At 51.8% G+C, this 25,064-nt stretch overlaps 2 protein-coding genes across 2 annotated transcripts in view; both read right to left on the bottom strand.

Moving 5' to 3' along the window:
* Window positions 1-364: 364 nt before the first annotated feature.
* On the bottom strand, window positions 365-3,279 carry MFSD6L (major facilitator superfamily domain containing 6 like). The gene is made up of 3 exons (XM_068413548.1): window positions 3,249-3,279; window positions 2,644-2,799; window positions 365-2,584 (listed from the first exon to the last, which is right to left on the bottom strand). The coding sequence occupies exons 1-3, from the start codon at window positions 3,277-3,279 to the stop codon at window positions 447-449; spliced, it is 2,325 nt and encodes a 774-aa protein (XP_068269649.1). The 3' UTR covers window positions 365-446.
* A 2,703-nt stretch (window positions 3,280-5,982) lies between these two features.
* PIK3R6 (phosphoinositide-3-kinase regulatory subunit 6) overlaps window positions 5,983-25,064 on the bottom strand; it is a 31,774-nt gene continuing 12,692 nt past the window's right edge. Inside the window, 17 exon segments of the mRNA XM_068413170.1 lie at window positions 5,983-8,902; window positions 10,560-10,672; window positions 11,545-11,615; window positions 12,099-12,189; window positions 12,426-12,496; window positions 13,180-13,270; window positions 14,850-14,960; window positions 15,473-15,595; window positions 16,365-16,442; window positions 16,444-16,465; window positions 17,133-17,589; window positions 18,049-18,135; window positions 19,325-19,472; window positions 20,261-20,444; window positions 20,863-20,932; window positions 22,273-22,405; window positions 22,900-22,968. Coding sequence (XP_068269271.1) covers window positions 8,746-8,902; window positions 10,560-10,672; window positions 11,545-11,615; window positions 12,099-12,189; window positions 12,426-12,496; window positions 13,180-13,270; window positions 14,850-14,960; window positions 15,473-15,595; window positions 16,365-16,442; window positions 16,444-16,465; window positions 17,133-17,589; window positions 18,049-18,135; window positions 19,325-19,472; window positions 20,261-20,444; window positions 20,863-20,932; window positions 22,273-22,405; window positions 22,900-22,968 — 2,076 coding nt within the window. The 3' untranslated portion in view covers window positions 5,983-8,745.

Consider the following 25,064-nt stretch of genomic DNA (forward strand, 5'->3'; position numbering starts at 1 on the left):
AAGGAGTTCACAGACACAGCACCTTGAAAAAGTTTAGTGTGCTGTCAGCATTGCAATATTTTTCATTCAATTGTGTCGAAGTACAGGTCACAGTTTTTGCTCGCAGCTTCCACAGCATCAGCTCTGGGGAGCAAGAATTCAAGTTTGCTTTTTGACTAAAAACTTAACTACATTCGTTTCAGCAAATGTATACCTGAAATTCCTTGTTATGATTTTGGAAGCAAAACATAAGTTAAAAAGGAAACTTTTTAACATAAGTTAAAAAGGAAAAATTACTACAAGAATGTTACAAATTAAGAAAACAAAAAGATTTATAACATTTTTTAAATAAAAATCTATCCTGTCAGATATATACCATATATATTTAGCACTTTAGAATTAATGGCCGTTTCTGGGCATCATCATCACAGCATGTTACCACCCCACCTCCTACATTCAAGTACAGATTAGTTGATCCCGTGCTGTTGGGACCAACTCCTATTAAAGCTTTTATCCTTCATAGCCTTTACCAGCCAGTCCCTCTCGTTCTCCTCGTCAGAGTCACTCACATTGCTCAAATCAGCAGCCAGGAGACGAGAATAATTATTTTTTTTCTGCCGTGGCAATTTAGACTGGACAATTAAGAACAAGAAGAGCCACAGCACCAGGCATATGCAGCACGCCCTGTACAGAACTGCTAGGCCAAAGTGCTTCACAACAAATCCTCCTGCAAAACTGCCCAAGCTTGCTCCTCCACAGTAGCAGAGTCCCTGGAGAACAGTGTGCAGGGACCTCTCCATGCCTGGAGTGGCTATGTCTTCCACCATCATGCTAACCACCCACCACAAAGCACCGCTACTGAAGGCAGATAAAACCTGGATAAGGAGAGCTGACCACGCTGTCCACAAGAAGGAGTAGCACAGAAGCTGTACTGCCAGGAGGCTTAGACTGACTACAACAATTTTGCTGCTTGAGAAAGTCCTCAGCAACTTCCATTTGAAGAAATAAAGCAAAATTTCAGCAAGTAGCCCAACGGCCACAGCGAGCCCCATGTACAGCTCACTGCTGCCTCGGTCCTGCATCTGCCAGAAGAGAAAGTTGTGCACTGCAGACCCAGCCGCACCAGTGAGGACGATGGTGATGGTGTACAGGATCGCTTGGCTGTCGCTCCACAGCAGGGCCAGGGCTTTGGCGGTCTTGTTAACACGGACAGTTTTCTTGGGAACATGGATGGGAAAAAAGACACTGACAAGCAATGACGGTATTATAAGGAGAGCGTAGCCATAGAAATGGACAGCGAGGCGGGTGATTGTACCGCTGATGAAGCAGTTCAATTGGTCCACAAATACAGCAATGCTGCAGGCGCCTACAGATGCACCCAGGTAACTCCAGATCCACAGCTTGCCATACCTGTCACTTGCATCAACGAAGTCGAGATATTCATAGAAATTCTCATCCACTGTCCATTCGGAAGAAGTAGCCAACAGCTCCCAAAGCACGACAGCACCCAGTACCATAAGAAAAATCTTATTCTTTCTGTCCTGAAAGATGTTTTGCACAGCCTCAAAGCTGCCACCTTGAGCATCCTTCTGGTGGTCTGAAAGGCTTCCAGACACATAAGCATCTCCAAAAGTAGGAATAGTTCTTTTAAACAAAGAAAGCTCATTACTTTCAGTAGCAGAAAGGCTTTCTTCAGCATTATCAGCAAGATCTATTGCAGCAGAACCCACACTGCTCATTTCGTTCTCGAGTCCACGTAAGGGAGGTCTGTAGGAAGCCGGCATTTCTGGTTCTCGTGTCTTCTGGTTAACTGCTTTCACAGAAGCTGTCCATCTGAAGGGACCATCCAAGTAGCCATTTGTCTTTGTATCACCTTCACCAACCCTTCTGCCTTTTTCCTCAGGCGTATCTGTCAGGCCAAGTAATCCCTGGAAGGCTGAACTGGTTGGTGTTGGCTCTCTGCTCGCTATCAAAACATCGGCAGTTGTTTGCATTGTTTCTTTTGACGCAGTTTTTGCATTCATAAGAGCACTCATGTTTAAAACACTGTAGCTGCTCGTGCCCAGACTGGGCACCGTGGTGGCAGCCCCTCGGTCACCCAGCTGCTGGCTGACGTTACAGTACTTGTACCCCGCGTCCCCATCAGCGGGTGGGATGAGGGTGAGCAGCAGGCTGGCCCCCGCCGAGCCCAGCAAGGAGCTGGCAACCAGAAGGCGCCTCTTCCTGCGGCTCTTAGAGCAGCAGGAGCAGAGGGGAGCCCAGAGAGCTGCCACCAGGTACTGGGCTCCGGCCACGACGCCCACCAGCGGGGCCGGCAGCCCCAGGTACCGGAGGTACAGCGTCAGGAACGGGGCCGCGCAGGCTCTGCCCGCGCCCTGCAGGACATGGAAGAGGCCGGAGAGGGCCAGGGCCCGGCCGACGTCCCACTGCTCGTTCATGTCGCCGCCGCATGCTCCTCCTCCGGGCTCACCCCCCACTCCTCTGGGCGGCGGTGACCGTACCTGCAGGGCGCGGGTCGCCGCCGCCGCCCGCCCGGCCTGTCCCGGTCTGTCCCGGCCCGCACCTGCCACCGCCCGCGGGGCCGCGCCCCGGGCCCGCCCCGTTGCTAGGAGACGGCGGGCGGTGGGGAGGACAGCGCCGCCTGCCGGCCGGGAGGAGAAGGGCCGCGTCCCGCCGCGTTCCCTCCCCGCGGGGTCCTCAGCGCGGCCGCATCAGCCCCGGGGCCCTCAGCCCCGGCCCCCTCAGCCCCGGGCCCCTCAGCCCCGGCGTCCCGGGGGGACAAGGAGGTCCCGCGGGCCGTGATGGGGCCGAGGAGCCCCCCTGGTGCACAAGGCCGGGAGGGTGTTTTTGGGGGTGCACTGGGCAGGGAGCCAGGCTTTGCTACATGGCCAGTGGCCTGTGAAACCTGACTGCGACACCCAGGCTGAATATATGAGCTCACATTTAATGCTTCCTCTCCAGATTAACATTTGTTTTCGATCCTTTACAGTCATTTATTTTTAACCTTATCCTGGAGGCAATAAGATTTGCAGAGCGTGGGTAAGATGAAGGCCCAGGCTGCCGTGGGATAGGACATGGATGACCATGGCCATGGGGTGTCCATGGTCGCTGTACCAAGGTCTTTCCCCCACCAGGAGCATCCCAGCCGCTGCAAGAAGGAGCAGAGAGGCTCTGCTGCCTCTCACACACAAGATAAGGGATGTGGGGGATTTTTTTCTCTGAAGTGGCCTGGATCCTCTGCCTGTCTGTAGCATCCCTCCCCTGCCCACTGACAGGTAACCGGCTCATCTGGGCAGCCATATCCCCGCTTATCACCGGTGACTGTAATCTAACTCCATAACTCCCTTGTAGAAGCCAGCCAGTCTGGCTCAGGGCTGTTAGGGCTTATTTCTATGAATGTCAGAAAACAAATTTACATCCTAATCCCACAGCAAGCACTGATCCCTCTTTGCATCGTTCCTGGCTTTCATCTTATCCCGAGCATTCCCAAATTAATTTTACACCCTGACAGTTTAAGCTGCTTTAGGGCAGCTGCCACAGTTGCAGCTGCGTCTCGTGACCCTCACAGCTCTCTGCTCACAGCTCCTCTCGGTGCTAATGCCTTCACTCTGCTCCTCTCCTTTCAAGCCCTGCGGACCTCAGCAAGGGCTGTGTGCTGAGCATTTACGCTGTGCATCTCCATAAGGGAACAGTTATTCTGGTGCTGGTGGTCTCCAGCCAGTCCCTGCAGATGTGGCAATGCCTCTGCTGTGGCAGTGGGCAAGATGCAAGGAAACACATAAAAATGGGCTCATGAATCACTGAATTCAGAAGCTCGGTGCAGTTAGATCTCCTAAATCATCTTTTGTGATGGGGAACACCCTTCCTTCAGCACAGACTCTTCATTTTTGTTCCCATGCATTGAGTGATGTGTTCATAGTCCTGCTTTACTACAGTGCTTTGTAGCCAGCTGTTCTGCGTGGCATGTCACGTGTTCATGCAAACGGTGTTCACAGGGACTGTTTCAGTGGCTGTGATGACACCAAAATCCCATGGAGTTGTTTTCAGCCCCTGGGGTCACGCCGAGAACACACGCCAACAGCATAGCACAGCGCAGGAACCAGCAGAGGCTCGACTTTGATGAGCTAGAAGCAAGACATGGGGAGATCACATTTTCCTTGCTTTGAAACACCTTTAAGAGGAGCTTTTCCCCCATTCTGCATTTATCCCAGCTGTGTTTGAAGACTGCTCTCATTTGGCTTTATGGTCTGTCCTCTGAATGCTGCAGGGCAAAGGCAGGCAGGACCGCCTGGACGCTGCGTGCCCATGGAGGGCCCAGCAAGTTCAGCCAAGAAAAGGGAAGAGCTGCCTGAGCAGAGAGCTGCTGAAATCACACACGGGGCTGTGGACACTGATGTTAGAGCTGATTTATTCCCAGCAATTTGCAGCAGTACTGCTGGGGAGGTCATACGACAAAGATACATTGATCCACTGTTAATGGTGGCCACACGACGTTGTCCCCTCACCTTGATTAGTCCGTGGGTTTTCCCATGGAACTGGTGGGAGATGAATTTTCTTTCTATATGTAAAAGTGTTCTATACCAGGATATCTTATTGCTGGGTTCATTCTGCCTCTGAAGGTTTTAATTTTGGTGCAGAATGCTCCTTGGAAAAGAGGTGATTTTTATTCTTTTTTCACAAAGTGTTTAATAATTTACAGCCAGTGGGTATTTTCAGGTTGTGCTAGGCAGTATTTTGGGAGCAGTGATGGAAGGAGGAAGTTGTTCAGGATGCAGAGCTCACAGGCAGCTGGCTGGGGATCACCTTTACTACCTGCAAGTGCCAAAGTGCTGCTTGCCACCCGAGCTGGTCTGGGTTTGTGCAGGAGGAGGGGGCGGCAGTGTCTCACACTGGGAGCCAGACCTGTCATAACGCAGCTGGGACCGTGGGGTGACACACCAAGCCCCCATGCAGGGACACACATGGACTCTGGCCAAGCCAGCTCAGCATCAGCCACCATCCACTGGAGACCTGTTTGCATCTCTGCTTGGCAACACGCTGGGCACGCAGAGAGAGCTGGGGGCATTTTGGTGTAACAGAGACAGGTGTGATATAATGGCTTAAATAAATGTATTCAGGAGCGACTCTGAAACGCTGGGAGTCTCTCCAATGAGCTGGAGGGAGGTGGGGAATCCTACCAGGTAAAACCCCTAACACAGCTGTGCCAGGAGGGTTTGTGCCTGCAAGCCCTACCTCCAGGCTCTGCTATTTATGAAGGCACCCTGCACTCAGGTTTCCTGTACTTTCGCAGTCTCCAGGCGATTGTGTCCACCCTTATCTCCTTGAAGTCCACCTGCCACGTTCCTCCAGGCATTTCACCCAGACCCTGTGCAGAAGATGGAGCTGCTCTGAAGCCAGCAGTTCCTGGGTACAAGGTATACCTGAACACTGTCCCTGTACTCTGTGATTTGCGTTAGCTGCCTGCAATTTTAAGGGGTAAATAAAAGAACCTGTGAAGTTCTCTTTCTCACAGCTGTGCTTGTTTGTTAATGTGAGTTCATGAACTGTTTCTGCTCTCTCAATGATCAGCTCCTGTGGTCAGTAGGATCAGTGGGCTCTAGACGATGCTTGGAGAAAGCCAGCACTTCACCCCTTTCCCAGCCCAAGCCTACGTGTGCCGTGCCAAGTGCTGGCCCAGCTGAGGGAACAGGGTGCTTTGAAGTGACAGACTTTGAGGGGAACAGGCTGTGGGGACAGCGTACCAGCACAGAGAGGAATCGAGGGGCAGCCAGCATAGGGGTTATAGAATACTGCTTCCAAATTTCTGCAATTCAGCCATTTCTCCCCTTCCCTTCACAAAAGAGCTCTTTGGCCATGAAATCTCAATGTAATGTAGTCCCCAGGCAGGGAGGATAAGACATCAAACACAGAGGGTCAAGTGACACTGATGTCTTTCTGTTCCTACCAGCTTATTCCCTGCCCACCCCAGCCACATACAAACATAAAAACACCTGAAACTGTCAGTTTCTGCTGGTTTTTTTCTATTTTTTTTAATTGGCATTAAAAGGATTGCACCTTCTGATACAGATCCATCTCTGACACCTATACAAATAACTTATAATCCATCTACATCATTTACAACTGTACAGAGTAAACTCTGGACACCGCAAACCACAGTCCAACCCAGGGCATGGTCTCTTGGCTTTGTAAGCATTTGCCTTGTGTGCCAGGGTACACGAACCTCCCAATGAAGCCCCAAGGGCACAGAGGTGTGAAGAGACACTGGTCACCCCTTAAACCCTGGGTTACCCTATGCAGCAGCTCACAGAGGAAAACAGCTGGTGCAAGCAGGCGTTTCCTGAGTTGTTTCTGAGTCTCCTGTGTAATTTCAACTTTCTTCAGGGCCGGGATGTTCGCTGCCTAAGTCTGGCATTGGTGGGCATCAACAATTTTTGACTCGTGAGGTGAAAAACAGTGCTGAAGAACCGAACGCTGTTGCTGAGATCTTGCAGCCTTGTGACTCCTGTGGGAGGACAGGGACTGTGCTTGGCTCAGCTGGGAGCGAGGGGCTGTGTCTGCCAGCATTTCAAGGTAGCTTCCTTAGGAAATGGTCATGTTGCTGTTGCCCAACATGATCTTTCAACTGTTGGTGCTGATTTGTGATTAAATATTTCATTGGGACGTGGAGGTTTTGACACTGCTAAATAGCCCAGCACCTGCCGAGAGCTTTAGGGCTGCTGTGCCCTGAGAAGTGTGTTTCAGTGGTGAGGTGAATAAACCTTTAGGTTGGGAACAGGAAGCTTGCTATGCCAGGTGACAACGCGGGACAAGTGCAGGAATACAGCAGTCCTGTGCTTGTTGGCAAAGAGAAGGACCAGGGAAGTCTGAGGGCTGAACCCCTAAAGCTTTGTGCACGTGAAAAGAAATGCAAAGAAGATTTCCATGGGGCCTAAGCAGCCAAGACAACCCACAATCTCAGAGCAGTTCTGTGGAAGGGAAACTCCTCTCCAGTACCCCAAACTGGGATACCTGGAGGTGGGCTCCTTGTTCCAGGTGTGGGTGGTTAAAAAGAGGTGACTTCCCAGAGGTACAGCTCCCCAGGGCTGGGCAGACCTGGCACGGACAGGACAGAGGGGTGGATTTGTCCCCAGCCATCGGAGCTAACATCAGGGTTTGCCAATGCCACTGCAGCTGGGTCAGCATCACCCTCTAGCACAGAGCTGGCTCCCAGGACTCCCTGTCGGTGACAGCCAGAGATGACCGGGAATAGCTGCTATGCACATATACAAAGCTAAAGGACACTTTCTTTGGGCTACTGATCCAAGCAAGCACCCCTGAGTGAAGGCAACCCAGGTAACGAGTTATCTGGGAGCCAAGAGAATAAAAAAATGATAGTGTCATAGAAGGAATGCCCCCAAATCCCCTCCAACATGAATTTAGGGAAGACTCCCCGGAGACACCCCAGAAACCACAGATCCCATTCAGAAAGTCAGTAAATACACATTGTGTTTCTTCCTTTCTTTCAGTCAGCCACAAACTGGAATGAAGACAGGGTCCTCCTACACGATCATCCTTAACACCAGCTTAGTCTGAGCCCGGGTGGAAGCAGGAGCTGTGCTGTTGCTGCTCAGCCCGGCCCATCTGCAAACCAGGGGAGGGTTTCTACACCATGGCAGCAGCAGAGGAAAGGAATGAAGAAGTCTTGCAGGCATCCTGCCCATCTGTCATTCCCAGGAGCAATGCTCCACTCTTCTACATCTCTTACCTGCACAGCAGACACAGACCAAACCAGGACTGCAAGGCAGACCGGGATGCAGAGGTATTGCTGGCTGACCTCACGGAGGAGGTCCTCTGCTGCTGGGGTTGTAGGTGGTTGTTCCCTTGATGTACAACTGGAGGAACGCAACCGGTGCTCGTGAGGCTCCAGACCAGATGCAGAGAGGTCACTTAGTGAAGCCACAGCAAAATCCCAGGTGGACTCAAAGGAACAGCTCAGACATCAAAGAGCTGTTGTGCAGCCTCTGTTGTCTGCTCGGATAAGGTTTCTTCTTGAAGCAGATCTATACCGTTCACAGCCGAGCATATCCCACAGCACTGTCTGGGCAGCCTGAGCTGTTCTTGCCCCGTTCATCTCTGCCAAATATCGCGCTGGATTTCCCATGTCCCTGTTTCACACCATTCATCGATGCTTTGTGTGGCCCCTTTGAAACAACAGCAGGTTTTCCACCAGCTTCCACAGAAGCTGCATTAAACACACATGCTCTCCCAGTTGTGGTCAGGCTTGCAATGAGGTTTCCTAAACCAGTCAGAGGAATAATTGCTGGTTTGCCCAAATACATCACCCTGTGCCAGAATGAAGAGTTTGCTGTGCAGAACCCAGCGCAACAGCCCCGATCCCCTGCCAGGCTGTGAGATGTAACCATAATAGATATTACTGATGGCAACTGTGATCCACAAGCACAGCAAGCACCAGCACATCAGCTGTATTTTCCCCAGTCTTCCTGAAATGAAGAAGCTCAAAGGTTTTCCCTGACTTGTGCAAACGGTTAAAACTCAGTTCTTCAGCAACCCTCTGCCCCTTGGCAGGGGGCTCTTAGCTGTGGTCATCACTGTCATTCAGCAGGGCACGGCTGTCCTCCCTGAGCCCTACCCACCTCTGCTGTTGCAGCTTTTTACACCATTACCGTTGTAAAATCACTGTTGGTGGCTTTTAGTGTGTTTTCTTTTTCCATCTCCTCTGTGATGACGCAATGTCACACCACTCATATCAGCTTTTTCTCATTTTGTTCACTGGATGATGCCTGCAAATGTGTTGATAGGCAACAGCAGAGACTTGGGCATGTATTTCACAAGCCCCACATCTTCTGTTTCGTGCAGGCTGAATTTCATTGTCCTTGTCTTTTGCAAGCAGTAGCTGGGCTCTAGGCAAGGGGACACTTCCACGCTGCAAGAGCACAAGAACATATTTACTGCATGTGCAAATCAGCCCTTGAGGACCAGAGTCTGATGAACCACAAACCCTGTCTGTTCACTTCCAACACATCATATGTCACTACGACTACTACAGACACATTGATCCCTGCTGTTTTCACAGGGCTGAATTCTCTCCCCCGCACCATTGTATGTTTGAGATAACCTGGTGAGGAACGCAGTCAGTGCAGAGAGCATCAGCTCCATGATATGATTAAAGAGATCATAGAATCATAGAATACCTCAAGTTGGAAGGGACTCATAAGGATCATCAAGTCCAGCTCCCTGCTCCTCGCAGGACGACCTGAAACTAAACCATATGACTAAGACTTCATCCAGACGTTCCTTGAACTCTGACAGGCTTGATGCCATGACCACTTCTCTGAGGAGCCTGTTCCAGTGACCGACCACCCTCTCGGTGGAGAACCTTTTCCTAATGTCCAATCTGAACTTCCCCTGACACAGCTTAATTTCATTTCCTCATGTCCTATCGCTGGTCACCAGAGAGAGGAGATCAGCACCTCCCTCTCCACTGCCCCCCTTGAGGAAGTTATAGACTGTGATGAAGTCACAGGGAATGGTCACCATCCCGGGATATATTTAAAAGACTAGTAGACGTGGTGCTTAAGGATATGGTTTAGTGGTTTAGTGTTGGACTTGGCTGTGTTAGGTTAATGGTTGGACTCGATGATCTCAAAGGTCCTTTCCAACCAAAAAGATTCCATGATTCTATGAGGTCATCCCTCAGCAGTGAGGTCAACCCTCAGCCTTCTCTTCTCCAAGCTGAATAAGCCAAGTGATCTCAGCCACTCCGTATAACTCTTGCCCTTGAGACCTTTCACCATCTTGGTCACCCTCCTCTGGACAAACTCTAATAGTTTGATGTCTTTCTTATATTGAGGTGTGCAAAACTGCACACAGCACTCGGGGTGGGGCCGCACCAGCGCAGTGTAGAGTGGGACAATCACCTCCCTCGACCGGCTAGCTATGCTGTGCTTGATGCACCCCAGGACACGGTTGGCCCTTTTTGCTGCCAGGACACACAGTTGACTCGTATTCAACTTACCATCATCCCAAACCCCCAGATCTCTTTCCATGGGGCTGCTCTCCAGCCTCTCAGCCCCCAGTTTGTACATATAACCAGGATTACCCCATCCCAGGTGGACAATCTGGCACTTGTTCTTCTTAAATTTCATATGGTTGGTGATTGCGCAGCTCTCTAACCTATCCAGATCTCTCTGTAAGGCCTCACTACCCTCGAGGGAGTCCACAGATCCTTCTAGTTTAATATCATCAATCTGAGTGTCTAAGATCTGAGTTTGTCCCTGGAGGTACCTATCCTTCCACTGTCTTAATGACACCACCTTACTTAATATGGAAGAACCATTTTGTTTTTCACAAAAACACAAAGGTGGTTTTGGGTAAAGCCTTACCCCAAAACACAAAGGTAGGAGCGCACCACTCTGCCCTGCCTTCCTTAGACAAGCAATGTATTTGCCCATGGGTCTTTTGTCATGTATGAGGATCAGGACTAGGACTCCCTAGGAAACCGTTCTGCTACCTTGGGAGCCCTTGCAGGGCGGGATGCAAGGTCACCAGTGAGGTGCTCAGAGCGTGTGGGGCATTCTCACCTGATCACATTTCTGTAGGTTCTTCTGCTGTCTTTGTCCAGACACACCATGAAGGGCCTCTGCTCTCTGCTCCTGATTTTGATATTGCATGTTTTCAACCTGTTTGCCACAGCCTGTATTGAGAGAGGAGGAAGAGCCCAGTGAGTGTCTCACTTCACTTCCCTGGGCTGTGCGGTGATGGGGAGTGTGTGTGTACTGGGTATGAAAGGGATAAATTATGAAATTTCTCTCTTTTTTTTAACCTCATATGTGACACAATGTGACTTGTTTAAGGAGGGAAGTGTAGGTGTCTCTCTTGTCCTTTTTCTGTAATCACAACCTGATCGAATTTTGCAAGGGCAAACCTTCCAAACTGGCAATACTTGCACACGTTGCAAGATTTGGGATATCTGATGCAGAGCATGGTCTGTTCTCCAGGGCCATGGTGTATCTTGGAGGCCAGCGTGGGCCACAGTACCTTGGTGTTTCCAAAAGCCAGGTGAAAATAAGCAAAACTGCGCTGGCTAGCTAAAAATACCAGCTGAGAGACTGGAGGCTCCAGGGCAACCCCAAATGACCAAGGCACAATAATATTTAAGACACCCTAACTGCAGTGATACAATCCCATGGGGCAGCGTGTCCTCTGGGGTCTACTTGAACTTTCACATAAAACAAAAAGGACAGAAGCCCAAGTTTTCAGTCCCATCTCTTGCATATCGATCATTGAGTTGGCAATTAGAGGCACTGAATCACCCCAGTAGCAGCTCAGTCCTTCAGATTTCCTGAGACAGGATTCAATGTGGCATTGAGTAGCAGGGGTGGCATTTGGGGCTTTGGCTCAAAAATCTAGACTTTTCCGTGGAAAGTAGTTTCAAATCACTCTCTGAGCAGGGTGGCCCCAAAGCCTTCTCCTTCCCCGCACAGTGTTTCCCCTTTCACCATTGTCGTAGGGATTTCCACGCACTGGCCAGCCCTTCCAGGACTGTGAGCATCCACATCTACTTACTGAGAACGATCGTCCTGACAAGTTGTTGATCTTAATGATTTCGGTGATGTTCACATTCAGACACACCAAATCTGCAATAGAAGCAGCATGTTAGACTTGGACCATGGCATGATCTCAGCTCAGCTTTGAGTGGGACTGGTGCCAGATCCTACACTCAAGTGCACTGCCAGGGGTCCATGGGATACATAGGACAGCAGAAAAGGAGGACTCCAGCAAGCTCCATGGGCTAAGGGTTTGCATGGGATCATGCTCAGGGTGGAAACCTCAGAGGCTATGCTAAGGGCAAGGTAAAAGAGGAAGGCTGCAGCAAGAGGAAGATGCTTCCAAGCCTAGATTATGGTTGTGCTGAACCCCATGTTACAGGGAGCCCCAGGCACGTCATTCATGAGAAAACATGCAACCACAAACTGTGGTGATATCCATATACGCATGTCACTGATTCAACCCCCACAGCGCAGGCACTTAGCACTAAGTACTATGGTCAGATTTACTCTACTGAGCACCAGAAAACTCAGCAAACCCTCTTCGCAAGGCCTCAAGCAGGAGGAACCCACCTTCAGCCTCATCAGCTGGGATGGCTTTCATCACCAGACCTGTGGAGCGCAGGGACGTTGTCAGCTCCTTCACCCGGTCGCTCACCACAACCTGCAGGAAAGGCTGTTAATTCACCCTGGCAGAGAGGTTAGACATGGAGAGGTTTGGGGGAATTTTTTCACAAATGCGGGGTTAGCTAATAAGCTTTTAAAATTCACCAGGACCTCTCTGTCTTCTACTGGAGTGCAATTCCAGAGGAAAGAAGGAGGGCCAGAGCGCTCCTTTTGGGAGCTGTGGACAGCTCTCTGTGGACAGAGATATTTTGGGCTGCCCAGAGTCCCCCTTACCTTTCTGTATGTTACTGTGAGATCTATGCCAGGGCCATCCAGGGTCATTTTCTTCTTGGTCATGCTTAACTCTGCAAGGAGGGAACAACGTAGGATTGAGATTTCACTCATCCCACCTGTCTGTGGTCAGCAGAGAGGGGTCCTCTCATGGGATGAGCCACCCCCTCCATCACACAGCAGTCGTGAGCTAGCACACCATCCCTCTCTCCTCGTTGAGGCTCTGTGCACTTAAAGGGTCCAGTGAGATGGACTCACTCGAGGATCCGTGCCCGTCCATTGGATTGGACACTGGGGTGCACTGATGGAAGGGCTGGATGTGACCTCTGTAATGGTCCAGCCTTCAAGCACCCTTGTCCCATCACTGGCAACTCAAAGAAGCAGAATTTCTAACAAGGAAAATATCTGGCAAAGGGGATGGATGTAAAGCCTAGCTTGTTTCCTCAACAAAAATATAGTGCTGGTCCAACTTCAGAGGGTCATGGAGACAACCAAAGCCACAGTCTACAAAACCTGGTTGAGACCAGGAACCAGTGACCCCAAGGTCTCTCATTTAGCCTGGTGTCATGTGCTCGAGAGGGAGTTGGAGACATTCAGGGAGGCCTCCTGCTCATCAGGGAAAAAGGGATATTGCCCCACGTCATGGCCTTGACTGCTGGAGGCTGAGGGACAGGGTCAGTGGGAGCTGGGGCCGGCAGGACCCCCGCCCAGGATGGCAGCTCCTGATGCAGGACTCAACTTGGGGGCATGCACGGACCTTTGTGGGAGACGCTGTCCTGCACCTGGGTGCGCAGCTCCGTGAGGAACACGTCCTCAACTGGCTCCTGTGCGGGGTCATTGAAGAAAATCTGAAAGAGAGGAAAACCTCTAAGAACAGCTCCTCCTCAGTCACCCTGTGATGTCACACTGGGCTTGTGATATCAAAAGGTTCTCCAGAGCACCCAGGTGTGACATCATCAAACAGAATCTATGACCTCGTCAATGCAGCCGGCGGCTTGTGGGATGGAGATAACTGCTTTTGCTCTGCTTTCTGAAGCCCCAGAGCATGGCAGGCCTTGCCAGAAGGCCGGTGGACCTGGCCAGCAGAGCCACGGGCAGTGTCCCCTGCCACTGGGTGTCACTGTGCACTCAGAGGTGAGTCTGTTCCCAGCCAGAGGCAACCCAGGTCAAGGGGAGCAGCTTCCCAGGCCTGGCTGCAGATGCTGGCTTGTAATGGCCATCAAGGCATGTAATCTAATACACCTAAATCAACTGGTCTTTTCAAACCTATTCATTATTTTCTTTTCATGGGCTTGTTTTGAGTAAAATATGAAGATAAAGTCCTGGAGAATCTCTCCTAGCCATTCCCAGCCCTACATCCAACTCCTGTGGGAGCTGACCCTCACTTCCAGGAAAACTCTCTGCAGCCAAAGAGGAACAGCATGGTCTTAACCAAAAAGGCCAAACAGGCTTAGTGTTTCCAGATGAAGCAGCATCACACCCTGTATACAACAGGGTAAGTTAGGTGCCTCTATCTGAAAACCACATCTGGAGTGAGTTCCTCTTCCCCTGCTTGAGTCACCCACTCTCTTGGTCGCTTTTGATTTTTGTCTTGGAGGAGAAATGAGTGGAATAAAAATTCAACAAAAAACCAAAATCCCCAGCCACACAAGCTGAGGACCAGCTGCTCCAAGCATTTACAAGCTACATGATATTAACTCAAGTCTTGGTGATGCTCTACCAGTAATTACCAAAGCTCTTCGAGCTCTTTGCAAGCCACATCCCAGTTTGCTCATGTAGTGGCTGCTCCTTTGCTGCAATAGGTTACCACATTGGCTATGGGTAGATTAAAAGGAGATACATGCATCAGTGCCACCCTAAGTTTTGAAGGGGGAAAACTGCCAGAGGAGCAGATCGGGGGTTGATGTTACATGACCAAATACAGTAGTTCTTTGCTCTCGTATCAAATGCCAGGTCTCACTCTGATACCATTTCAGAGAAAAGCTGGCAGGAAATAAATAAAACAGTGTTTCAGGAAGCCCTGCAAAGCCCCTGCAAGGTACAGGAAGGTTTTGGCGAAGCTGCTCAGAAAACTCCTGTTTGCTCACAGCATCTAAAGCAGCAGGAGGTGCCAGAGCTCCTGAGCTAACCCCAGTCCAGGGGAGCATGAAATCTGTGTCCTTATGGGGTAATTCCAAGGTTCATTTTGCTGACCTGTGTGATCCTGAAATAGCCTTCCTGGGATCATTGACTCTGTCTGAGTTGTGCTACATGGAATCACTAGATCTGGGAGCCTGGCAAGGAGAGGGGAGGCTGGGGAGCACGGAGATCCAAGTTCAGATCTGCCAAAAGCACCCAAACCCCACTGACTTTGCACAGCTCTGCCAGCAGTGGGGCTCTGCCAGCCCTTGCAGGGCCACGTGAAGGCACAAGAGATGTGGCACCCACCTTCACAGTGTAGACCTGGAAGCAGACAGGCTGGATGCCCATGCGGACGTAGTACGCGATCACATCGGTGATGAACAGATCGGTCACAAGATGTTTGCTTGGAGAAGGCGGCTGGGGAGACAAATCACATAGTGGATCAGCCACAGTCACTTCTCAAAAACACTGCCACAAACCCTCACACCTTCCTAGATAAATAACGAGCAATGAACTGTCGCCCAGGGCAGCGCTGAGCTGCTCTGCCATAACTAGTCAGCAAATGGGAGAAGTGAAGGCTTGTGCCCACCTACTAGTCTTTTTTTTGGGCTATCAATGGTGGCTCAAACTGCCAGGAAATGAGAGCCAGGGGTATTTCAGCAAATGCCTCATTTACATTATCTTTCTTGAAATCTGCCATTTCCTGTCCCTTGGCCAATAAAACCCATCGCAGCAAATGGGTCTTGTGGGCTGGGGCAGTGTCAGCCGCGTGCACCTTCCCGGCTGCTGGGCCCCAGGGCGGGTTTGCAGGGAGAAACCCTCTATCTGGGTCACAGAGGAGCCCTACAGGGCATGAGCTCATCCCCAGGTACCATGGACGTGTTTGGGGAACGGGCCAGGCTGGGGAGGTGGGGAGGTTCCCCTCGTACCATGGTGGCCAACTTGGGAATCATGTGGCACAGCGTGTTGATGTTGCTCTCGTACCACGGGTCAGCTCTGCCCAGGTACCCGGCCACCTCGCAGAGCTCCTCTTGTCCGGTGGCAGCGTGGTCCTGCGGGAGAAACACACAGCTCAGAGCACAATCATGGCTCAAAATACCAGGAGCCGTGAGAAGGCAGAGGGAGCTGGGGCACGAATGCCCTGTGAGCAGCTCCCCCATCCCTCCCCCTTCCCTGCTTGGTCTAGAGAAGATGGCAAAATGTTTCTTGCAGCACTCATGTAGCAGGTGCTTAATAACAAAAATTAAGTGAAAAACGAAAAGAAGAAATACTCATTTTTGTAATGGCACATTTGTCAGGACTCACAGCCAGCTCTGGGCCAGTTTAAAATATTGTGAGAAATGCGACTGTTTATTTATCCCTGTCTCGAGGCTGTCAGAGGGGAAGAAATTTGCCCAAGATAAACTGCAAGGTAGTGACTTGCAGAACTAAAACTGGGGCCGTGACCAAGCAGGCAAAGCACTCAGTAAGGGACAGCTGCTTCCCCTAAGTGTTTGGGAGGTGAGAAAAGCATCAGTCCTTCGCTAAAGCTCCCTCGATCCTCCTACAGCTGGGGCACAGCAGCAAAACCGAATACCATTTCTAGGCTGTGAGTTATCACCTGTCAGGGTGGAGCAACCTGAATGTCTCTGGAGCTGATGGATTCCCAAAGTCAGTCTGCAACTGAGCCCAGCCGCCCTGTCTTGGCTCCCATCCTCCTGGTTCTTGGAACTGGGCATTAACGGATGTGAATTCCTGTAAACTCCCCTGCTCTTCCTCCAAAAATGCTGTCAGCCGCTGGCAGCAGGAGGCAGCGCCCAGAGCTGCTGAGCCCAGACTCACCCCAACAGCCAAGGTGTTTGGCTGCCCTGTCACGACCGGAATGTAGTAGAATTGCAGGTTCAGCCTGGGAGTCAGAAAAAACTCGCCGTGTTTCTCGTTTCCTTGAAATGGAAAAATAAATAGCTGTGTCACAAGGGGAAGGTGAAGGAAAACAGCTCTTGGCCAAGGCTGGGCAATGCCAGGGGACCACAGCTGCTCTGCAAGAGCAGCTCATGCCCCCCTCGCATGCCTCCCTTGCCCAGTGTGACAGGATGGCAGTAATGCCCCCAGGTTCCCAAATCTGGCAAGGGGAGATGATGGGGGAAGGGACGTCCCACAGACAGCCTCTCAGCTGGGACCAGTGGTGCCCTCTGCACCCAGCTCTGCTCCCCAGGCTGCTGCCTGCACCATGACCCAGACCCACCCCATGTTGGTCTCCTGGCCCCGGTGAGCTGGCTGGGCAGCTGGAAAACAGCTTTTCTTTGGGATTTTTCCCTTTTGCATAGGAAAACATCTTGCTTCATTTTTATTATTCATTTAACCCATTCCATGGACAGAAGGGAAAATTCCCTATGGCATCATTTGGGCCAACAGAGTGAAACGATGCCACGCAGCCGGTGAAGACGGATGCATTTGGATGCAAAACACCTGAGTCCCATCCTGTCTCAGGTTAATGCTGGAGCCCAACCCCATTTCCAGCCATCCTGGCTGCTTCAACAGGCTGAAGAGCAAGCCCCGACTCTGTCCTCCCTTTCCCCAAGCCCCCAGAGCCAAAGAGGCTGTGGTTACCTCAAAGAGTGGTAGGCTTGGGCCAGGCGCCCCAGGATCCGGTCGTCCCCCAGCAGCACGACGCGGGCAGTGTGCAGCCTCTGGAGCGGGGCTGCAGGCTCCGGGGGGATGCCTGCTTTCCTCTGGGGCTTCGCCAGGGGCTTCGCCCCGGGACTGTTGCAGCCAGCCTGCAGGAAGGCCATGCTCTCCAGAGGCGATGGCTTTTTTTTAATGCCACCTTTCCTTTGGAGCCGGGATTGCTCTGTCTCGGTGCTGCCAGGGGCGAAGGGCTCCTCGGCCACCGTGGGCAGGTCTCGCTCGATGCCGCTGTCAGTGGAGAGCACGGAGAAGCGGGTCTGCTCGCAGCACTCGCAGTCCAAAATCATGTCCGGGATCTCAAAGTTGTCCAGGTCCTGGCTTAGACACTCAGGCTCACAGCTCTCAGACAGTGGGCGGATGAACAGCACCAATTCCTTCCCTGCAGGCAGAAGGGAGCTTGAGGAGGGGAGTACAACCAAACCCCAGCTGAGCCCTAGTCCTGCCCCAGCTCCCCTCTTCTCATGCAAACCGGAGGGTCAATATCTCCACCAGCGGGTCCAAGAAGAGTCAGTCTTTCAGTCCCATTTCACATTGCACCATGAAAAGAGCTCAATATCACCCAAATCAGGTACTTTGGGCACATCCTGCTGCAGCCTGTCCCACAGGGGTACCCGTCTCATCTCTTTCACCTCTCTTCCCCCCCTAATCCCCTGCTCTGACCATGACACCCCAGAAGACGGAAGGCTGGCACAGTCAGCACAAGCCTCCACAAGTGTGGCCCTTGGGTGATGGTTATGAAACTCACTGCCCAAAAATGAGGGCTAAATGACATATTTTGCACAGGGTTCCCAGCCTCAGGCACCGTCCAAACTTGCCACAGCCCCCCCCGGGCACTCACAGAGCTGGTCGTCTTCTGTCCAGAGGTGAAAGCTGATGCTGGGGTTGGGCAGAGGGGTACCCTGCTGCCCTCCCAAGGGAGAATCACCTGGGGAAAACAAGGATGCTTGTAACATACAGGAGCAGACACTTTTCTCGTGCAGGTGCATGAACCACCACAGGTGCTCTGCTTCAGACACTGCCTGTGCTGACCCCAAGGGCTCTCCCACCCCAGTTGTCTTCTGGCCAGACCTGGGGCTGTAATCACAGACCTCCGCTCTCACAAATTGAGCCATAAGAAGGTACCTACACCATCAGTGAAAGGGAGAAGTGAAGATGGGGAAACAGGCACAGGCAAGTGAAGGCCCTTGCTTTGCTGCAGACAGCAGAGGGATTGCAGAATAAATAAAACATTTGTCTAGCATTGGGCCTCCAACACACATGGCAGGACCTCCCTTGGTGATCTCAGCTGAGATGCAGGGGAGCTCTCTGACCCCTCCATCGCTGTCTATTTTTAACCCATTATGGCTCTGTGAGAAGCAGTTGGACAATTGACTAGCTCACAGCCACCAAAAGGAGATGGTCCCACTCCTTTCCCTGCACCACTGGCTGCTCCTCTCCATATCTTGCACTGGGACAGTTTCCAGCCTTTTCCGGGGAGGGGGTTAAGATGCAGGGACCTTCCACCAGGAGCAGCCAGGAAGAGGGAAGCATGACCCCCATTTTGCTCTGGTCTACCCCAGATTTGTGGGGGGAGTTGTGACGGATGGGGACATTTGTAATAGCCCATGTAGCCCTGATGGCACCAGGCTGGAACAGAGAACTGTCAGGGATGGAAGGAGATGGCAGTACCACTGTCCACCACATCAGTACAAGGAGGTTTCGGGGAGTGGTGCACAGTGTCTCCCCAGCCTAGGCCATGGCAGGATGTAACTTACACCAGCAGAGCACTAGAGAGTCTGTCCAACATCCCCTGGTTGACATCTACGGCACCCTTTGCAAACGGGAGACATGTCTCTGGGCCTCAGGGCAGCTGAATTAGCAGCAGAGATTGCCGCAGTCCCTTTCCTCAGGTGACAAATCTGCCTTCTACTGCCATGTGCAGTTTGCCATCCTGGACACCAGATCACTGCAAGGAGCCAGGCTGCAAGGACCCGATGCCGGTGATGGGTGCTGCTATAGTGGAGGCAGATGGGAGGTGGGGATGGACAGCTGTAGGAGGGCAATGGCGTGAGGAAGGGGTCTGCCATCTTGCACGGCTCCCTTAACCCATCGTGCGTGGCTGGCCAGGAGCTCACCTGCTTGCAAGGAGCTGAGGATGGCGCAGTAGATCTTTTCCAGCCTCATTGCGTGCTGGCCGCGGTCTGCGCTCGCCTCGTTTCCTGCACACTCGACTGCCGCCACCACTTGCCGGAACCAGTGCTCGACATCGCTCGTGGGCATATCCTGTAGCGAGGAGCAGCTGTTAACACCCAGAGGTGTGAAAAGAGGAGACACTCCACGGGCAGGGCCATGGGAGGGGGCAGAAAGAGGTCAAATGAGTCCTGCAAAAATTGTTTCGCAGCAGAGGACACAAATGTCCTCCTGTCCCCAGGGAAGGCTGGAGGAGGAGAGATGCTGGCTGTACTGTCTGCTTAAAGCTTTTTTCTGGCAGGTTTGCAGCTGATGGGCACTGTGCTCCCTGCTGCCACGAGCTTGGGGAGTCAGAAGCAGAGCTGGCAGCTCAAGTGACCCTCGGGAGATGGGGACAGCAGACACACAAAGGTGTCCTTGGAGTGGAAATTGCTGACAGCCCCTGCGAAGTTGCCTTTCTGAACCAGACATTTGTCTTCCTGTGGCCCCACAGCTCCTTGAAGGAGGTTTTGGAGAAAACTGGTTGAAACATTTCTGCTGAGATGTTTTTGCAATGACCAGTGGCTCACAGAGGAGCCTATATTTCAGCTGCAGAGCCCAGCTTTGCTGTGCAAAACTGAAGACTCAAAATGAAGATTCAGAACCTCTAGGTCCTGCTGCAGCAACTCTTTCGTATTTGAAGAATTTTTTTAGTTTAACACCAGCTCTGCTCGTAGCCCAGCCTTGCAAGTAGCACTGGGGCTACTGGGACTGGGGACTAGCAGTGAGGAGCCACGAGGGTCTCTCCACTTGCCAGAAAACCTTTCCCTGCTCTGAGGTGCCCAGCAAGAGCAGGGCCATTGAAAAACCATACGTGGTGCTGCTGGAGTGGTGCCAGTTACCTGGAGGCTCGCCTTCAAGCTGCTGATGTCGCAGCCCTCGCCCAGGGCCGCCTGCATGGCGTGGATGATCACATAGCACATGCACGCGCGGGGGCTCTGGGAGACCTGAGCTGCCTCCGTGTCGGTGACCAGCGCATTGCAGATGGCTTCAGAGAGCAGCTCCGGGTCGGCAAAGATGAAAATCCTGCGTGGGGAGGGAGGACGGGAAAAGAGGGAGATGAGATGAGGACTGCATGTTACGGACATCAGGGCTGGCACGAGCAGCTCACACCTCCATTATCCCATGCAGAGAAAAAGGGTTGCTGCTGATATCCCCCTTCTCTGCCTTGTCTCCCTGCCAAGGGAGGCTTCTTGCCTCCCAGGACCACAGAAATAAATTGGGACACACGGGAGGAACATGCTTCTCCTAACACAAGGCTCATTTTAGCAAGGCACTGGATGCCACCAAATTGTGTCCCCCAAGACCACGTGCCGCCATGTGGTTTATGTCTAAATTGTCCATTCCATCCGACGTTAATTCAGAGTGCAGGAAAAGGACAGATTTCACTGTGAGACTATAAAAGAAATAAAAGTAACAACCCATTAGAAGAGGTGCTACTCACTTTTCCTGGTAAGGGTACGGGTCGCTTTTAAGACTTTGTTCGGAAATGACCATTCGTTGGTACAACATACCTAGCAAATGCAAGAAGATGAACACACAGGAGTCAGAGCATGAGAAATAACAACACAACTCGCCGGAGCAGCTCGGTGCTGCCCATGGTTGCGGAGGCTGACGGTGGGTCTGCCAAGTCAGCAAACACCCGTTGCTGGAGAGATGATGTAAAAGAGTCAAGACTCAGGCCCAGAGTTAAAAATAGTCAGGGACAAAGATAGGCCATCCTACATAAAAAGAAAACCCGTTCTATTCAGGGATTATTTCCTGTATTCCTCTTCCTTTGTTTAGTGGATTATGAGCTCAGGAGCGGAGTCGGAAGCAGAAGGCAGAGCCCGACTCCCAGCCTCTGTCCCCGGGGCCACATCGGGGGACAGCGTTTGGGTGGATATAAAGAGCACAAAAGCGTTTCTGAATCAGTAGAGATGTACTTTACCCTCACCCAGTTCTGGGGCGGGGAAAATACATCCATCCCACATTGCTCAGGTACAATCATCTTGTGAACCTCGTGGTGCTCCAAGAGAAGCCCCATCTCTCCACTGAATCATTCTTTTACCAGAAGTCAGGTGAGATAAAAGTGGACCTTGGAGCTCCAGACAAAGTGGTATTGGGGAAGAGCGGTGGGGGTGATGGTGATGGGTTGAGACTACCAAGAATGGCACTTTCTCTCTAATTTCCCACCAGGTTTCTCATATTTTACCTCCACCTCACAAGGTGTCTGCACCTTGCACTGTTTGAAAGGATTGCTTTTAAAGACTCTTATTAAAGAAAATTTAGCAAGAAGAAATTCAACGAGCAACGTAGGGAAAAAGGAAAATAGAGTTGTCCTCTGGCTTGCTTTCTAAAAGGGACTGTTCTCTGCAGAAACTAATGACATTTTAGTGTCTAAAACCTGATGCACAGGTAGTGGAGGGAGAGCCATGCTGGACAGCCTGCAACTCAATCTCAGGTGGAGACTTCACTTTAAAGAAGACCTCCACAAAATTTACTGAGATGCCCAGGCTGGGAGCATAACCACCCTGTTTCCCATATAGACACAAGGTGTGTATACATCTGCCTTAGATGGGCTGGACTTGACTCTGGTGGTGCCTACACCAACAGCAGGATGACCCCAAGGTTTTCTGCTAGTAACTAAGGCTCAGCAGCCTGAAATCAGGAGAGGGGAACCCTCCCATCCAAATGCATCACTAAGATCCCCAACTGTTTGGCCAACCCCCTGCAGAAATCCCTTCCATGGCTCACTGCATTAGGCAAAGGCCAGCTCAGCTACGGAAACCCCTCAAAGACCCCACTACTGTTGCCTCAAGGACCCAAACCATTCACCATGCCGTGCATGGGCAGAGCCGAGAAGCCCTTATACCCGGTGCTGTTCTTTCCATCTTCAGCCTGGTGGCATAGTCCAAACCGATGGTGCAGAAAGGCTTGGGCAAGGTGAGCAGCTTCTTACAGAAATCATACACTCTGCCACAGAGCTCGTCGGAGATGCAGGGAGCCTGGAGCAAGAAAGGGGCAGATAAGGAGATGCCACAGGCAGTGATCCCTAATGGTGCTCTCTCCACAACAGACTCCAGGGTGGGAGGGCACAGAGCTACACCAAATAAAATCCAGATTTAAATGCAATATATGAAGCAGAACAAGGCCCTACAATGGTTTGGAAACCTCCAGCAATACCTGCTGGAGGGCTGTGGGCCCATATTTTTGCCAAGTTGTGGCTTCCTGCAACATCAGGCACCTAAACACCTCCAGAAAAGGGAGTCAGCTGGAAGGACCTGTCACTCCCATACATGTCACAGGTGCCAGTGTCTCAGCCATCAAATGGCACACTGGGAAGTGCACAGTTGAGTCCACCTGTGGTAGTCCCAGGGCTTTGCTGGGCAGGTGCTGGGATATTTCAGCACAGGAATAGGTGCTGAGTGACTTCAGGTCGCCCCTCCTGTGGCTTCTGATTTCCCTGGATCTTGCCCCAGCGAAGCCCGCGGTAGGTTACCTTTATCAAGGTGTACATCAGCGTGTGCAGCAAGGGGATGATGTAATGTCTGAAGTCACCTCGCTCCGCCTGTGGGACCAAAAGGCAGTCAGCACAGGCAGCACCTGGCAGGGTGCTGGGATGGACGGCAGCGGCGACCAGAGCCGGGGGAGGCCCCACAGCCCCTGGGATGTGCTGGGTCCCAGCTGCTCAGCAGCTCAGGCACACAGGGAGAGCACGGGAATTCACCCTGGCTCATGGGCGATGCTCCCCAGGTCAGGGTGGGATTTGGAGTCCCACCACAGGCCATCAGGGTGGGCAGGATGTCCCTGGGGCAGACAGGTCCTGTCTGGTAGGCATCCCATGCAAGCCAAGCCTTGGGGAAGGGTGTGTGGGGGTGGACCATGCTGCCGTGGCCACCACCACATCACAGGGCTAGACATCGCTGTAGGGACGTGAAGGCTCTGGGAGCTGCTGCGGGAGCGTGGTTTGCACACTGAGAGGTTCAAAGCACATATGCAGCGTTCATGGTGGGATAGAGCAGGCGAAAGTTTCTAACTGAGCTCATTAAGGAGCTCCTTTCTGTTGCAAAAATTCATGTGAAAATATAAAACAACTGGGAACCCTCTGCAAAAAGCCTGTTGGACATTTGGTGGGTGTGAGACCAGAGTGGACAGGGAGGAGAGATGCTCTTGCATCCCCATCCTGGCCCATGGAAAGCCAGATGGATGCTCAAGCTGACACAGCCGTGGCCCCTCCCTGCAGCCTGGCTCTAACTGACAGCTCCAGCAACAGGAATGCCCCTGGAGAAACCTGGGAAAGATATTTCCACCCCCAAGATATTTCCAGCACTTTTCTTCAGGGCTGCTGTGCTGATGGATCTGAGTTACATGGAACTGATGGCAGCAAAGCTTTAGGAATGATCAATAAAACGAATAATACTGAATTGCTGAGGCCAACAGATATTTGCCCAGAGCCCCGTAGGAACTCAAGCATGAAATTGCCAAATTATTATCTGTGGTTGGTACTGACTGCTCAGAGCTGCTGCAGTGCCAGAGGAATTAAAAAAAAAAGGTCGCACTGATTTCCAAGCAGAGCTTCAGGGAGATGAAGGGGATTACAGACCAGGAGGCCTGACATCCCTCCTGGGCAAGGAAAGATAAGAGTAGCAGAGTGATAACAGGTATAATGGGACGGACTGACATGGCTTTTGCAGAGGAAAGCAGACTCAAGCCCTCCGGGGGAATCCCTGCATCCACAGCCAAGGCTGATGTGGGTGTTCCTGTCTGTCTGCATCTGCAAAAGCCACTTGCTAAGATCCCTCCCCAAAGCACTGATGGAAGCTAAACCACCACAGCATGAGAGAGACAGCCTGCAAATGGCCTCAGAGCTGCTTAAAAGGCAGGAAACAAAGATTAGGAATAACTGCTCGATGTTCACAGTGCTGGGATATGTGCGCAGGGGTCCGTACTGGGCTGCCGCAGCTCAAGTATGTGATATGGGAGTGTTGTCGGAGGGAGATGACAGCCTCTGCAGAGGGTGCTTGGCCCCGCCGGGGCTGAGCAGCAGCTGGCAGGACACAGGAGCTGAGCAATGCTGAGCAAGGTGGCTCCATCCTTCTAGTTTGAAAGGAGAAATAGCAAAGGTGCAGAGAAAATGGTACGGGGAGGTTTCTGTAGAAAGGACAGCTAGCAGGGGTCCATCACCAGGATGGGGAGGAGGATGTGGAGGGAGGACTTGGGCTCTTCCTCCCTGCATCAGAATGAGAGGGCGTTGGGTAGAATGAGGCAGGCTCGTAAGATAGAAAAGGTGCTACTTCTACAGGACGTCTCTTCAAACCACAAACCAGGTCATGCCAGGATGAGCTTGCTAAAGGTTTACACAAGACCAGAAAATGACAAGACCAATCAATGAAACAAAAAGTCCATCACAAGGTTTCCATCAGATGCTCTCAGGACAGGATACTAGGTTAGATGTTTCATCTCTGACTCCCTCTGGGGAAGAAATGAGTGACATGGAGGAGGAATTTCCGCTCTACCCGTGTCTACAGGGGTGGGATGAGGGAGATTTGGGGGTGGTGGGAAGTGGTTTGCACTTTGCTATTTGCAAAGGCTGGCTGCCTTTGGCTGCTGCAGCATTGGGGAGCCTGGGGACATTCCCTGCTCTGCCCATCTCACCGTCACTTT

This window comes from Nyctibius grandis, chromosome 15 (assembly GCF_013368605.1).
Source record: "Nyctibius grandis isolate bNycGra1 chromosome 15, bNycGra1.pri, whole genome shotgun sequence".
In the NCBI taxonomy this organism is placed as follows: Eukaryota; Metazoa; Chordata; class Aves; order Nyctibiiformes; family Nyctibiidae; genus Nyctibius; species Nyctibius grandis.

Bases quoted from the DNA above. Each gene is read 5' to 3' on its own strand.
- MFSD6L (XM_068413548.1), bottom strand. From the start codon at position 3,279: ATGGCTGCCCAGATGAGCCGGTTACCTGTCA. The intron at 2,800-3,248 runs GTGGGCAGGGGA...CTTGTGCACCAG, and splicing joins GATGAGCCGGTTACCTGTCA to GGGGGCTCCTCGGCCCCATC. The intron at 2,585-2,643 runs GCCCTTCTCCTC...GCCGTCTCCTAG, and splicing joins AGGGAACGCGGCGGGACGCG to CAACGGGGCGGGCCCGGGGC.